Source organism: Rhizomucor pusillus, assembly GCF_041956525.1.
Source record: "Rhizomucor pusillus strain CBS 183.67 unplaced genomic scaffold VTP01scaffold_3, whole genome shotgun sequence".
Classification (NCBI taxonomy): domain Eukaryota; kingdom Fungi; phylum Mucoromycota; class Mucoromycetes; order Mucorales; family Lichtheimiaceae; genus Rhizomucor; species Rhizomucor pusillus.
The window spans coordinates 685457-698958 of record NW_027192145.1 but is presented as its reverse complement, the minus strand read 5'-3'; the positions used below and the strand labels follow the sequence as shown (position 1 = coordinate 698958).

At 43.7% G+C, this 13502-nt stretch overlaps 8 protein-coding genes across 8 annotated transcripts; 6 read left to right on the top strand and 2 right to left on the bottom strand.

Annotated features, from left to right (window-relative positions):
• Positions 1-160: 160 nt before the first annotated feature.
• Positions 161-2340, top strand: VTP01DRAFT_6469 (uncharacterized protein; the record flags this gene model as incomplete). The annotated part of the gene is made up of 6 exons (XM_069385373.1): positions 161-726; positions 788-907; positions 972-1134; positions 1208-1659; positions 1719-1958; positions 2034-2340. 6 exons carry the CDS (start codon positions 161-163, stop codon positions 2338-2340), a joined length of 1848 nt encoding a protein of 615 aa, XP_069242842.1.
• A 1792-nt stretch (positions 2341-4132) lies between these two features.
• On the top strand, positions 4133-4963 carry VTP01DRAFT_6468 (uncharacterized protein; the record flags this gene model as incomplete). Its single annotated transcript, XM_069385372.1, has 5 exons — positions 4133-4201; positions 4257-4330; positions 4388-4729; positions 4789-4849; positions 4913-4963. The coding sequence occupies 5 exons, from the start codon at positions 4133-4135 to the stop codon at positions 4961-4963; spliced, it is 597 nt and encodes a 198-aa protein (XP_069242841.1).
• A 42-nt stretch (positions 4964-5005) lies between these two features.
• Positions 5006-6630, bottom strand: VTP01DRAFT_6467 (uncharacterized protein; the record flags this gene model as incomplete). Its single annotated transcript, XM_069385371.1, has 11 exons — positions 5006-5027; positions 5090-5169; positions 5228-5302; positions 5359-5428; positions 5482-5580; positions 5643-5779; positions 5836-6017; positions 6072-6169; positions 6224-6318; positions 6372-6482; positions 6544-6630. The coding sequence occupies 11 exons, from the start codon at positions 6628-6630 to the stop codon at positions 5006-5008; spliced, it is 1056 nt and encodes a 351-aa protein (XP_069242840.1).
• Positions 6631-6707: 77 nt separating this feature from the next.
• VTP01DRAFT_6466 (uncharacterized protein) lies at positions 6708-7036 on the top strand (the record flags this gene model as incomplete). The annotated part of the gene is made up of 2 exons (XM_069385370.1): positions 6708-6750; positions 6819-7036. The coding sequence occupies 2 exons, from the start codon at positions 6708-6710 to the stop codon at positions 7034-7036; spliced, it is 261 nt and encodes an 86-aa protein (XP_069242839.1).
• A 21-nt stretch (positions 7037-7057) lies between these two features.
• On the top strand, positions 7058-7408 carry VTP01DRAFT_6465 (uncharacterized protein; the record flags this gene model as incomplete). Its single annotated transcript, XM_069385369.1, has 1 exon — positions 7058-7408. The coding sequence occupies one exon, from the start codon at positions 7058-7060 to the stop codon at positions 7406-7408; it is 351 nt and encodes a 116-aa protein (XP_069242838.1).
• Positions 7409-7966: 558 nt separating this feature from the next.
• Positions 7967-8466, top strand: VTP01DRAFT_6464 (mitochondrial 37S ribosomal protein bS6m; the record flags this gene model as incomplete). The annotated part of the gene is made up of 3 exons (XM_069385368.1): positions 7967-8014; positions 8078-8217; positions 8289-8466. 3 exons carry the CDS (start codon positions 7967-7969, stop codon positions 8464-8466), a joined length of 366 nt encoding a protein of 121 aa, XP_069242837.1.
• A 58-nt stretch (positions 8467-8524) lies between these two features.
• VTP01DRAFT_6463 (uncharacterized protein) lies at positions 8525-12248 on the bottom strand (the record flags this gene model as incomplete). Its single annotated transcript, XM_069385367.1, has 12 exons — positions 8525-8727; positions 8798-8992; positions 9053-9234; positions 9286-9655; positions 9717-10018; positions 10082-10246; positions 10302-10870; positions 10928-10998; positions 11067-11239; positions 11295-11823; positions 11886-12083; positions 12137-12248. The coding sequence occupies 12 exons, from the start codon at positions 12246-12248 to the stop codon at positions 8525-8527; spliced, it is 3069 nt and encodes a 1022-aa protein (XP_069242836.1).
• Positions 12249-12332: 84 nt separating this feature from the next.
• VTP01DRAFT_6462 (uncharacterized protein) lies at positions 12333-13135 on the top strand (the record flags this gene model as incomplete). Its single annotated transcript, XM_069385366.1, has 5 exons — positions 12333-12343; positions 12414-12566; positions 12622-12719; positions 12791-12995; positions 13054-13135. 5 exons carry the CDS (start codon positions 12333-12335, stop codon positions 13133-13135), a joined length of 549 nt encoding a protein of 182 aa, XP_069242835.1.
• Between the last annotated feature and the right edge of the window lie 367 nt (positions 13136-13502).

Genomic DNA, 13502 nt, shown 5'->3' with positions numbered 1-13502 from the left:
TCAGCAAATCATCGGCTTATTACTTTCGTTCTTCTGCTCTCTGACCCAAATTACAGTATGAATTGCGACAATGCTGGCTGTCACGTGCCCTTCAATTGCGTTCAATAGACTGCCTGAAGATGTCAAACTCAGTCGCAATTTTTTCTTTCGACTCTGCAGAATGGAGACGACGGCTGCAGAAGTCCAATCCGCTGAGGAAAAGACATCAACAACCAGGGTACCACGCCGTTATATCTACCGGAGAACGCGATCTAGCAGCGATGATTTCGAAGACACGAAATTCACTCCTCCGAAACGCACAGTTGAAAGTGCTGCCGATTTTGAGAGACGAATACAAACGTTTGTGCAGCAGGAAAATACCGTTAAACTGGTCGAGGCTATGTCAGCTGAATCAATGAAGGAACTACAAAGACGGCAGAATGAACGACAGGCCCGGAAAGCCGCTGCCAATGAACCGGTTGAGCAACTGCCAGATATATTTGAGTCAACCCATTTTGCTTTTGAACACCACGACCAGCTTAGCGATGGTGTGCGCCAAACTTGGACTACAAGCTGCAAGAAAGACTCGACCTTGTTATACCCTCATCACTGGCTGCGACTCGCGAGCACTTTTAGCGTACAGTCAAAAACGGCGCGCCAACCCACACTATTACCCCTCAAACACAAAAAGCATGAAAACTATCTCAAAATTCGTGATCAGCAGAACCGCGTTTATGCAGTGGAAGCGTTGGTATCTCAGCTTATGTCTGTAACTTGACTCTCTCTGACGATTGCATAACTTTAATAGTGTTGCTGAAGGCGTTAAATGCTATCAGCAAGGACAAACCGCAGATGCGCTGGATTTTTACAAACGAGCACTCGATATGGATCCAAAATATGCCGAAGGTTGGTTCCGTGCTGGCGAAAGGTAAGGCAAAACGACAGGTTTTACTCAGAAACATTATAAACTCATTCCTTTATTTTTTTTCAAGTTTGCTGGCAGAAATGAAGAGACGGGACGCAGTGGAGCAGCTTGAACGAGCGTTGAGAATTGATCCAGAGCATATGGGTGCTAAAGAACTATTGTGTGCGATTCAAAATGAGGAAGATTCTAAAACCAAATCAACTCCTGATATTCTTGACTCCATGTCACATGTCAGCAAGGAGAGTAAATCTTCTTCAAGGCGGAAGCAACGTAGGAGCAGGTCACGGTCTCCTAGTCGAACAGAGCGAATCAGAAACCGGTCACCTAGGCGCAGATGGGAAAGAAGTCGTTCTCGTTCTTCAAGACGACGACGAGGTAGGAGCGATTCACCACGACATCGACGAGGAAGAAGCCATTCTCGGGAGAGTGGGCGAGATAAAAGCCGATCATCCAGAAGAGAACGTGACAGGGAGAGAAGTGAGTCTACGAGTCGTGGTCGTGAGCGTGAGCATGCTCGCGACGATAGACGTGGCAGACATTCAAGAGCGAATGAAGATGACCGAAGAAGACGAAGGAGAAGAAATAGCCCACGAGAATATACTCGAGATCGCGACCGGAAGGAACGACGGTCCATACAGGATAGAAGCAGAAGTGCAAGCCCACGACGACATCGAGATGAAGAACGCAGTAAGATATCCAGACGAGAACACAGAAGAAACTACAGAAGTCCGAGTCCACGTCGCCGTCATCACGAAGTCAGCAAACCAAGTCGCCGTTACAAATCAGACATGGAGCATCGTGGAGGATATCGTAGCAGACGCAACAGTGAAAGAGAGCAAGGTGAACGTGATGAAGATATTCGTAATCAAAATGCAAGCTTGAAAGATGAACACGCAGAAAGGAACCATGGAAGCGGCGGTGGATCCCATGAAATTCGCGAAGAATCAGGCTATGCCACGCGTAATTATTTGGAACAAGAAAAGAATCAACAAAGGAAACTTAATGAACAAACTTGCCGCAATGAACAAAGAGTGTATAGCGAGTTAGATAGTTTGTCGAAAGATATAGACCGAAAAGGTGTAGATTAAACACCGGCGTGTACGTTGTGAAACTCGACCTGTTTGCGTAGCCATCTGCTTATTTCTGCTTATGCTGAAAAGATAGTTAAGGAACAATCGCTAAGCACAGTCTCTATCACTAACTACTTAATCCTTCTCTTTTCGTTATCGATCTGTGGGTCAAGAATTTGTGTTCCGGAAATCCCTAGTATCCTAGCGCGAAGCGCATCGCGACGAAGGAGCGTTCCAACACGTTCAGGTGATATAGAGGTGAACGCAACTGTTATGGACCAAGCCAAAAATGCCGGGCGTATGTGCGCGGCGACGCAGGAACGCCAGCAGCAAATCAAGAATATATTCCATCGAGTGCCGGTCTGAATAAACCGCAATTCGACAGCGCTATGCTTGCAGCAACGAAGCGGATGCAAAACCGCCGGAGAATGGAGGTTTATGACAGCCAGGCGAGGTTATCATTTAAGGCGGATTTCGCTGAAAGCCTTTTCGGTTAGGGGACGAGCGCAACGAGCCAAGTGCAGAAAGCTTAGCGACCGCCTAAGCCCGTGTGAATTAGAAGAATAACTCTTAAATCCAGTCCAAAAGCTGCCGCTTTTTGCTGCATTTTTTTCGAACGTGTTTTCTATATCATGTATTTTCGAGCAATTGGTATAAGACTCACTTGTCACAGCCGCACTCAAAATCGGATTGAAAAAGAGCACATATCGATAAGTCTACATAATCAGCCAATTATCTTTTATGGTGTCTTATAATGATTCAATCGTACAAGAATGCATATGAATCATTGATATCCTTATTTTAGTAGTCATAGTCGTGCTTATTGATGTAAAAGACCGAGGCTGATAATAGTGTGTTGTCGGGGACACCGTGCCACAATGGTATACCACTGATGACTTCGTCAACCATCTTATGAGCTTATATTGACTAACGAGTGGTTTATGCCACAGTGTAGGGGAAACTGAGAAAGAACATCCTTCCTTTTCAACAAGTGTAGAAAGACAAACGAGATAAACCTCTGTTGCAAAATTTGCTTCCTCTTTGCAACGATGCTCAAGCCGAGTACAATGTATATTTCCCTTTGTTTCGTCCCTCATCAACCCTGAAAAAAAGATTTACTTTCTTTCCTTGCTATGTTGTAGCTCGCAAGTACGGATGCGAGACCGATTTCAGGAAGTTTTCTTTCTTTTGGAAATCGAACATAGCTTATCTCTTGCTTTTCTCTTTTGGTATCGACCTCCCATTATCCTGTATTGCATGTATCATATGAAACTGCAAGTATGGGATTGATTTCGTCTTTACTATGCTATTATGATTCATATTATTCGATGCATCTCAGATTTGCAAATATTTACTTCGTGATCAAGATCTACGTCGCAATCTCATATAAGCTCCGAGTATATCCATCTGCCCATTTTATCCTAGCTAGCTCTCTATTATAAAGCGTCTTGTTGTCCCCACTCAAGATGGTTATGTATGGCAAAAAAGTCTCCACCAACCATTCTGGGTAATAAGAACAGTCGCCCATTTTGACCGAATATGCAAGCCTGAAGCTGCCCTGTTCTTGCTTACACAGAAAATCTCATTCGGTATGAGCTTTGCATGATACTCTACAGCTACTGATTTAGAACTTCTTGCAATCTCTTGCATACTACATACGTTGTCCAGAAAGAAGTTCCTGACTCCTGATGATGCTGTAGCTTTGCTCTGCCTCTTCGTTCGCTGGCGTCTTCGTAGCAGTTCTTTGCATTTTCAAGGATCTTGCTGGTATTTTACCCATTCGCATGGTACTGCCAAGTATTGAAAGTCCATTGAACCTTCTGCTTCCAAAGCTCAATCTCTATGCAAGAAACTCTCAGTGTCTAGAAGCAGCCTTTTGTCCCTGGCACAATGTTAAATTGACCGCAGAGCGCGCTGGAGCACTATGCCTCCGAAAAATATATTTTATCTACAGTACATTCAAAATAGCCCTGTGCTCACATCTGCCCTGCCCCGACACGATGGGTGGAACCCGCTTAAAGAGGGAGAACAATAAACTTGTTCCAACTGCATTGAAAGTTTTGACCCAGCTGCCGACGTCATTGTTGGCATTGCTGTAAAATGAGGTGCGTATGTCAGTTGGAAAGTTCATTTTTTCATTTTTTTAACACGCAAGAAGATGGCTAGCAGCGCAGAAGACGTATACGAAGTTGAAAAAATTCTTAACCACAGACTTGCTAAAAGAGGCGTAAGTATGAAAACACATCTCAGAGTAGCCACGATGACTGATTTTAGTCGCCTAGAATTCTGTTGAATATCTCATAAAGTGGAAGGGCTACGGCCAAGATGCCAACACTTGGGAGAATGAGAAGAATGTGTACGTAAATCTTACACGTAATGCTTGGAGTCATGACTAAAAAATGTGCCGTCTTAGATTTGCAAGCGACTGCGTGAACACATATTGGAAAAAGCAGGACGAGACCAGAAAGGAGTTTCTAGACAGACATACCAAGCAACACAGAGACGCTGGAAGGCGGACGGCCGAGAAGCGAAAGGCTGCGGAGAATCAGAAACATGGAAGAACTACGCATAAGAAGCCGAAAAGGGATCAGGATACACTACGTCCTTCAGATGCTGAAGCTTACGATGTCATTGTCCTTGACGATAATGTTGCCTTAACAGAGGAGCCATTGGCGAAACACAGCTGGGAGGATGCTAAATCTGTTGAACAAATCTATACTGACTCGGATGATCAACTCATCGCCAAAGTCGCATGGTAAAGCTTGATTTTGGTTCCATCGGTCGAATAGCTTGCTAATGATGTATCCAATGTAGGAGCGATGATGACTTTTCGTTCACTCCAACCTCTATTCTGCGTGAAAAGTGTCCTAGTCTGGTAATTTCTGTGGAGAAGTATTGTTCATGGCATACGTACTAACTTTTTATTCGCAATGTACAGTTGCTCGACTTCTACGAAGCCCATCTGACTTTCAAAGATAACAATGCGTAATGGATTCTTTGGCCCCATTTTTAATGATTCTTTGTTAATATGTCACAAAAGACCATTGAGCCGGCTATAATATGATGTACGATAAGTATTTTATAGCGTTTGTTGGAAACACAATTCCATACTCACCTCTTGTATGCGAACATGACGCTGGCGACAAACGCTTCCAGATGGAAAATTTCCTTCCGGCCTAGTCGCAAACGGTGTTCCTAATTTAGGATATCAGTCGTAATTTCTCTAAAGATATTTAAGAGCATCAAAGCTTACATGGAATGCAGCCTTTTCAATGATAATGCTCTTCAATGTATCGTCAACAGATTTTGCAAGTTCAAACGCGAGATCCTGTTTTAAAGACCAGTGAGATAATTGTTGGAAAAAATCACTCACGCGAATCGTACTTTGATTATAAGACTTGGTTCAATACAGCGTGTAATTAGTTCATAGAGGTTGTTTCGAATAACTAAAAGTCTGCGAGAAAAGTGGTAAGCAGATTGAATGTGATAATTTTCTTCGCTTTTTACCTTGCTGGAGATTGTTCCTCAAGAATAAGCTTTGCTATTTTGCTGATTACAACTTCCCAATCCAGTTTTTCTGCTTGGCTAATATCAGAAAGATCCGAACTACCACAAGATTTCAAACTTTTAGTCATTTGGTATTTCTGTTGTCGTATATCAATACATACTGCCTGACAGCTGTGCTTTCTAGGGACAGGAGTGCCGATCGCAGATTGCATTGAGCATCCTCGGCGATATTTTTGGCAAGGCTTGTTGGGAGACTGAAATTTTCTTGCATTGCTACATTCTGCATCGCATGAATCACCTATTTCTCCCTGTTAAGCTTCGGTCTGACTAGGACATTAAAATTGCATAGCGTACCTCGTCAACTTTAGGTCGGGCGACTCGTACTAGTAAACATCGTGAACGAACAGGTGCAATTATTCTGCTGAGACTGTTGCAGCAAAGGATGAGTCGCATGCTTGAAGTATATTTTTCCATGGTTCTACGTAAGGCTGCTTGTGCTTCTCGCGTTAATTCGTCCGCCTGGTCGATGACGACCACTGAATTGCTCGTTAGTAACACAGTGTTTTATCATTATACTTGTTCCAGCTCACCCTTGAATTGGTGCCTTGCATTCATATCGACCTGTTGAGTCTGTGCAACGCCTTTGATGACATCTTGTACAATTACACGATCGTATGCTCCGAGATCACTTGTGCAAGAAATCAGTCGTGGATAATTTTATAATATTAGATAATTGATGTACCTCGGGTTTAGCTCCAAGTGATAGTTGCTCGAGATAACTGTAAAGACCAGCTTACGGTTTGTACTGGTCACGAATTGTCGCTGATCGATTTTCAACTATATAGCACAATTTAGAAGTGCGTTCCAGGAAGCAAGTTCGCAGAAATAACCTTTTCTACACCGGGTCCATATATTTCTCGCAAAGCAGCTGCTATCCGAGTTTTCTTTCCTGCTCCTGAAGGACCATAGAATAGCATGTGTGGTACATTGTCGGAGGCAGCCTATCGCAGCAGTGGCACGTTAAGTTACTGTTGCTAATGAAAAAGGTGGAAAGAACCGTACAAGTTGTTTGAGCTGCTTAGTTAAGCCAGGGTGGTATGTGAGTTGATCAAGAGTTGTAGGCTTATATTTGTCTGCCCAGAGACTCATGGCGTGCGTTTGCAGATTATAGAGCGAGAGTCGCGTTTAGGTCGCCAAAAAAATGAAAGCACGCGCGTTCCGCAAAAATGTTTCGTGGCACGAGGCCCAATGTCGGAACATGTTCTTCCGGTCCGCGGTGCTCAATGCACAGAAGCGCCTGCTGGACGAGTTCTGACCCAAATCTTTGTATTGCACAGATTCCCAAATCGTCTCAAAGTCTTTCTCGGGACTCTCGCAACCGTCGCTTGTACGTTTGCAATACCTATTTCATCGCTATGGCAAAATTGCGTCGTTCGGAGAAAGAGCCATGTCCAGCAAGATTGCTAACATTGACGTTGTCGACAACTTACTACGAATGGGCTGTAACACGCGTGCAGACGACGACTGGCTTTACTGGAAAGCTTGTAGAAATTAGGACGAAGAGCTTTGTGCCAAAATGTTAGATGCTATCCAACCATCCAAACGAACCTTTGGCCATTTGCTGAATGTATCCGCCATGAAAGGTTCAACAAGTATCATCGACTTGATAGTCATTTCTTACGCTAGCGAAATCTATCAACCAAATGGTAAAGATGGAGTACTTATGCTAGCTTGTGCCGAAAGTCAAGTCGACGTTGTCCACCATGTCATGGAAGGATATGACACCGATATTCACAGAAATCGAGAGCGACATTTGCGTCGAGTATGCTTGCACCGGCACGCTGAACTTAGATTTCTATTGACGGGAGCGGATGTGAACATGCTTAACGATGCAGCTCTGCAAAATGCGGCCCACAAGGGCCATTAGCAAATAGTTGATCGGTTGCTCAAGGCGGGAGCCAATCTGCGAGCTAACAGAAATGCACCTTTGGAATATGCCATAAGCAACAGCAATCTATTGTCTGTTATCTCTTTCCTGCGAGCAGGTAAAGATCGTCGCTGTTGGCAAGATTGGCCCTTGCGACATGCCTGTCGGAATGATGCAGCGGAAATGGTACGAATACTTCTCGCTCACCGCGCTGATGCAGACGCATCGAATGGAATGCCTCTCCATGAAGCTTTGCGTGCGGGGAATCATGATATAGCTCGCCAACCCTTGGAGCACGGCACGGGTCCTAGCAGTACTGGAACTCTAAGAGGACTTTCAGACGCTATTCGCAGTATAGAAACTCGAACTTCTTATTTAATTATCATTGCAATGGACCCCACAGCATCAAACGTGTAGATTCTAACTATCTTTTCATTGGATGGTAGCATATCAATGTTTCGAAAAATCGCACCTCAATGGGATCGGAGTTGGAATTTTCCGTAGTGGTTAGAAAGTGTTTTGGAAGAAAATTAACAAGGAGTCATTCTTAAAAGTACAATGCCATTCTACGAGCTGGTATGCATAGCCCGAGCCCAGCTCGAACACGTAGGTTGAACCGATATATATACACATTGTACATGTTGTGACTGAATAGCCGTTGAAATTTAGAATAACTTGAAAGATCTCCTCAAAGTCTCTGCGACGCATGTCTTGCAGAGAGGAGGCGTTGTCCGAGGTTTTGACAACTGGGGCGAGCGAGAATTACCAACAAGAATCAAACGGCATCAACAGTATTTCACTCGTGGAAAGTAGGTTTTACCGTCTAAAATTTGTATCGTAATCTTTAATCGGGTTGCTTACGATTCATTTGTTTTGACAGCTATTGGATCATGCACTTTGATTCGAATCCTCTAATTGTACACGAGCTTGGAAGAAAGCTTTTGGTTGATCCTCGCGTTTTACGCCATACTTTTATCAAACTTGGCGACAGACTGGATACTGTTGTCGAACGACCTGATAAGGAGACCCGTCAAACCCAGCCCAGCATCAGATACTAAACAAGACCCATTTTGAACACATTGTATATACGAAAAGAGAGATGGGAATATAGATTTATTATACTTTGAATATCTCTCGACGCATAATGGCATCCAGATCACTCAAAGCTGTCTGTGCTTGATGTCTTGTCAACTCGTCGGTATCCGTCTCTTCAATATACCTGAGAGTCCTGTATGTGCGCTTCAGATTTTCTTGAGGATATTGATACAATGCATCATCAGCAAGGCCACGGAAGAGCGAAAGGATGACCACAATGGCCGCTAGAGGAGATTACTGTGTCAATAATCATATATTTGCACTCTCGTTCTTGATATTGTGCCTTCCTCTTACCTCTTCGGATTTCTGCTGTCTTTTCGAATTCCAGGATATTGAGGACCCAATCCGTCAAGATACGCAAATGTGGGTACAATGCTGAAGGGCAAGTTTCGCAAACAACGCTAACTACAGAGAGCGCCGATACTTTCAAATGGGAATTTACGTTTCTTCGTGCAAGGACATTCTCCAGTGGCCATACGAGCGAGTGGACTGCAAGTTGGCAGGTATTGCTTAGCAGTCTTTTTGCACTGTTTTATTTCCATCACTTACTGTATTTACTCAGTGCATCTCCTGCACGCTTAACAGTCTGCAATAGAGCTTCGCCAACTCGCAATCGATTATCTAAACTTTGTTTTTCATCACTGTATATCTCCCCGAGCTTCTGGATGATTTTGTTGCCATGAGCATCCGTAAGCGCAGAGAGACCTTTGATTGCATTGAGATATATGTAGCTTTGAGAAATTGATTAGATGCAGTCGCAAGAAACGGTTGAAGTCCTTTACCTATCATCATCTTGCACCAACTGCACAAATATGGTCAGGACGTTATCCAGACCTTCACCCGATGATACCAAAGGATCCTTTGACAAGACCATGTCGCGTAGAATAGCCATTCCATGAGCCCTTACCGGCAAAAGATCATCTTGCAAAGCCTTCATTGCTTCTCGATATCGATCCAATGATGCGATGGTTTTTGCGCTCTTGTCTTTGGATTTGCTGGACATTTGGTTCGCGGATACAAACGACGTCACGGCTACAAGTAATTCTTGTACGCTTTCGCTCAAGATGTCCAATTGAAAAGTTTCAATAGTTTTCAGCGGTGCAATAACGCTTTCGAGCAGTCGGTTTGCTTGAATATCCAGATCCTCGTTGTCTAGATATCAAAAAGTTGCAGGTCAGTAATTCGCTCAAATTGCCTGTATTATATACTGTACCATGCATTACAGCCCGCAACAAGTTTATTGCCATCATGACTGATTCAAACTCTTCTTCAATATCTTGTGTAGCCGTATCATTCTCGAGGATTGCGCGGTCTTGCTCGCAGACGATATTTGCTATATCAATTCGACCGCTTTTTTCTGGCTTGCTTTCCTTCCGTTCCTTAAAAGCTGTCATACGATCTGCGTAGCCTTGGATGATATTACATGCAAACGCTATAATTTGCGTTGGCTTGGAGAAGACTTGAGGCCCTAGAGTGTCTTGCAATGCCATTATGAGTTGGAGTACAAGTAACATGCTGATGAAATCGTAAGCTTTTCCTGGTTTTCTTTCTCTTTTTGGAGGTCAAATACAGTCTTACATTTTTGGATCCTCGTCGTCGCCAAGACCCTGGCGTGCCGAGTATTCATTAAGGAGGAACACAAACAGATCGCCAAGTAGATCACTGTTATCCAGTTTCTTTAAAAATTCTACCATTGCTGCTGGGTCTATATGCATTTCGTTTCCACCGAGTGGTTTTGGTTTCCTATTTCTGTATTGTAAGCGATATTTAATGGTATTATTTTTCACATACATCTTACCTCTTTATGCGCATTGCTACGCCTCCCGTGCAGCCAGGTGCAAAGTAAGCAAGCCGGTACCCTTGGCTATCAACTTTGCTGAGAACTATCCGCTTGAGAGCATCGACGCCTTCCTTGGTCGTCACGATTCGAAAATAGCTTGTCAAAAGATCGAGAACCGTTTCTCGAAGGCTTGACTTTGATTTTACTGTAAAGTCATAAAGGTGATACCATGCAGATATTGAATCACCCAAAAATGATTGGATCACCACAGGTGAGGGCTCGCCCCCGATTAGCACTCTATGTACCACTCGCAAGAGCAGATGCATATCTTCCTCGGATATCACCTCGGGATCAAGTCCAGGATCATCGGGCTCTATAGAAAGAACCTCTTTTTGTTCCCATTTGGCAACGAAATAGCCCGTTATTTTGTTCATAATTGTGCGTTTGGCAACATCGCCATGATTAGCTATCATTTTTCCAACAATAAAAGTAACCGTTTGTGTGATGTTTGGTTTGACTCGTTTCTCATCCGCAACAGAGGCTTGGAGAAGCGTATATAATTGCGGGGAAATCAGCTCATAGTATCGCTGCAATAACGTGTTTGTGAGGATTCTGCCAGTGACCTTTATCATAAACAACACTACCTCTACTGAAGGTATCTGTTGAGGGACTGAAAGGACGAGCTGTGACATTTTCTCGAGTTGATCCAAACGGACTGTTAAAAATAAAGTTTACAGTCTACTGAGTATTTGGTTCAAGATACAGAATAAAACTCCTTCCTACCTTCATCCGAATCTCCAACGGTAAATTCGAGCACTGTCGCAATACCGTCCTCCTTCAAAAGTATCTTGGACAAAAACCGTCCACAAATATTTCGTAACCACCCTGGGATTGGATGCAGCGGTGAACTTCCGAGCAAAAGCATAAGGGCTTCCATGCATCGATGAACGTCAGAGCTTGACCCAACGTATAAGCCTATGCATACATGTTTGCAAATTCAAGTCACTTTACCGGTCGAATAGCCACATGACCATTCTCGCGCATTTATCGCGCTCGTTGTTCGATAAATCAGTATCTTGAGTTTCAGTATGCAAAAAAAAGATATTCGAAGGGTCTGTTGGTACGGTCGCAGTTGGCATTGCGGAAGAATTTTGAGGTTTGATATATGGTCGGTATGCAAGTTGCAGCAGCGAAGCGAACATGTCGGGGAGATAGCGCGATAGTAGGAGTGAGCCTACGGTTGTATACGCTTTACTTTTTTGAACCATATACGTTTCGGCCACCATATCGACCAGCGCTTTTGTAAGTTGAAACAAACGACGTCGACTTTCGGCAGATGTTGGGTTTCTTGCACCGGTATCTTGATCATCGGCGAAGAGGCCATGTTTCGTATATCCTGATTTTACGCGCTTTGAAAGCGGTACACCGACACCGGGCTCTAAGCACGGATAGATGCCCCAAGATACGATAACTTGTATCATGGTGTGTATTAAGCGAAGATCGCGAATGCCCACCAGTTCTTTCCCGGATGCTTGGTCTTCTATAGCCACAAATCTAAGTTGCTACTATTTTCACGGATCGCAGTACTTGAGGATGACTAACCATCAGATTGGATAGCATGCAGCAAGGCGTCACTGACTTCTTTTAATATCTCAAGAGACTTGTCGACATATGCGCTGCGAATTACAGCCGTATCTTCGATGACTTCATTATCATTTTTCTCGTTATTATCTTCTCCATTTTCCTGTTTCCCGTCCACTAGCTTAAGACGAGAAGCCAACTGCTGAGCAAGACTGGACTCTGAAATGACGATCGTCAGACCAGCGCATAAATCGTAGATTACCCATGTCAACCTTCAGCTTGTTCGTCATTGTTCTCGATTGCAAATAAGGTTGAAGCCCTGGAAAGAGAGCTACGCAAGCGATCTTTTCCGATCTCGTCCTTTTCCTGTGAATCACTCGACATGAAGAAGCAGCTAAGACGCTTTATCGCGGTTGGAGCCAATTTTTAAGCAGCCGGCGTGAAAAGTCCAGCAAATGTGTTTCTTTCATGTTCAAAAAGTACGTGCGCGTAAGGCACATTGCACCGTTAAACACAAACACAAAAATTAACGTCAATCGCGTGCAACAGATTTAGCTTCCAGGAGAACATTGCTGGGCAGACGCAGCTAAAAACTTCGGTGCAGAGAACGATTCGACAAAAGTTGATAGATCAGTTCCCCGTTCTCGAGCCTGTCATGGATGAGCTTTTGCCCAAAAAGACACCTATCATACAAATCAAAGGGTGCGTTGACAAACCGTACATACTCGTATGACTCTATTGAAACGCCTATCTTTAGCCATGACCACTTGACGTTTTTGTCGTTGAACGGTGAGATCTTGTTCTTCCAGCACTTTGACGGCCCCTTCTTCCCGACTTTAGTACTTTTACACAAATGTAAGGTTCTTCCCAGTTTACCGTGTGTGTGACAAGAAACTGATTTGATTCTGGCCATGGAATTTTTTTAGATCCTGACTTGCTGCCAAAGATCCAAGTTGACCGAGGAGCCATCAAATTTGTCTTGTCTGGCGCAAATATCATGTGCCCAGGCTTAACATCTAAAGGTGCCAGAATGGATGTTGATTTGCCAGCAGAGACTATGGTTGCTATCATGGCTGAAGGAAAAGAGAATGCTTTGGCTATTGGTTGGCTCAAGATGAGTACAGAGGACATGTAAGCGGCCGCAATGTAGATATTCAATTATTTCGTTGCTAAGTCTTTTTCCCAATAGCCGGAAAGTAAACAAGGGTATCGGCTGCGACAATGTGCACCACCTAATGGATAACCTGTGGAAGGAAACTGTTCGAGTATGAAAAATAAACCAAACAAGAGCTGTCATTTCGATAAGCTATGAAACGCAGTGCATTGTGAATATCTCCGCGTTCAATCTACCAGCAAACTACTGATCTCTTCTAGTGCTTAGGATATCCGATACATTTCGAACCAAGCATACTCGTGAGCATTTACAGTAATTTAGATCGTTGTTTATTTCGAGATAATATCAGCGATCTCGCTTCTGCATCATATTTCAGGTTGAAAGCCATGTAGTTTTTCAGGTCAACGTAGTTCAGTCTATTGTAGTATGTCGGACAATTTTGCTTAAACGTTAAGATTCTCATCAGTGCAGTTCTAAAATGATGCCGTCCGGATCTTTCTCATATTTGACCCATTTGAGCAGTA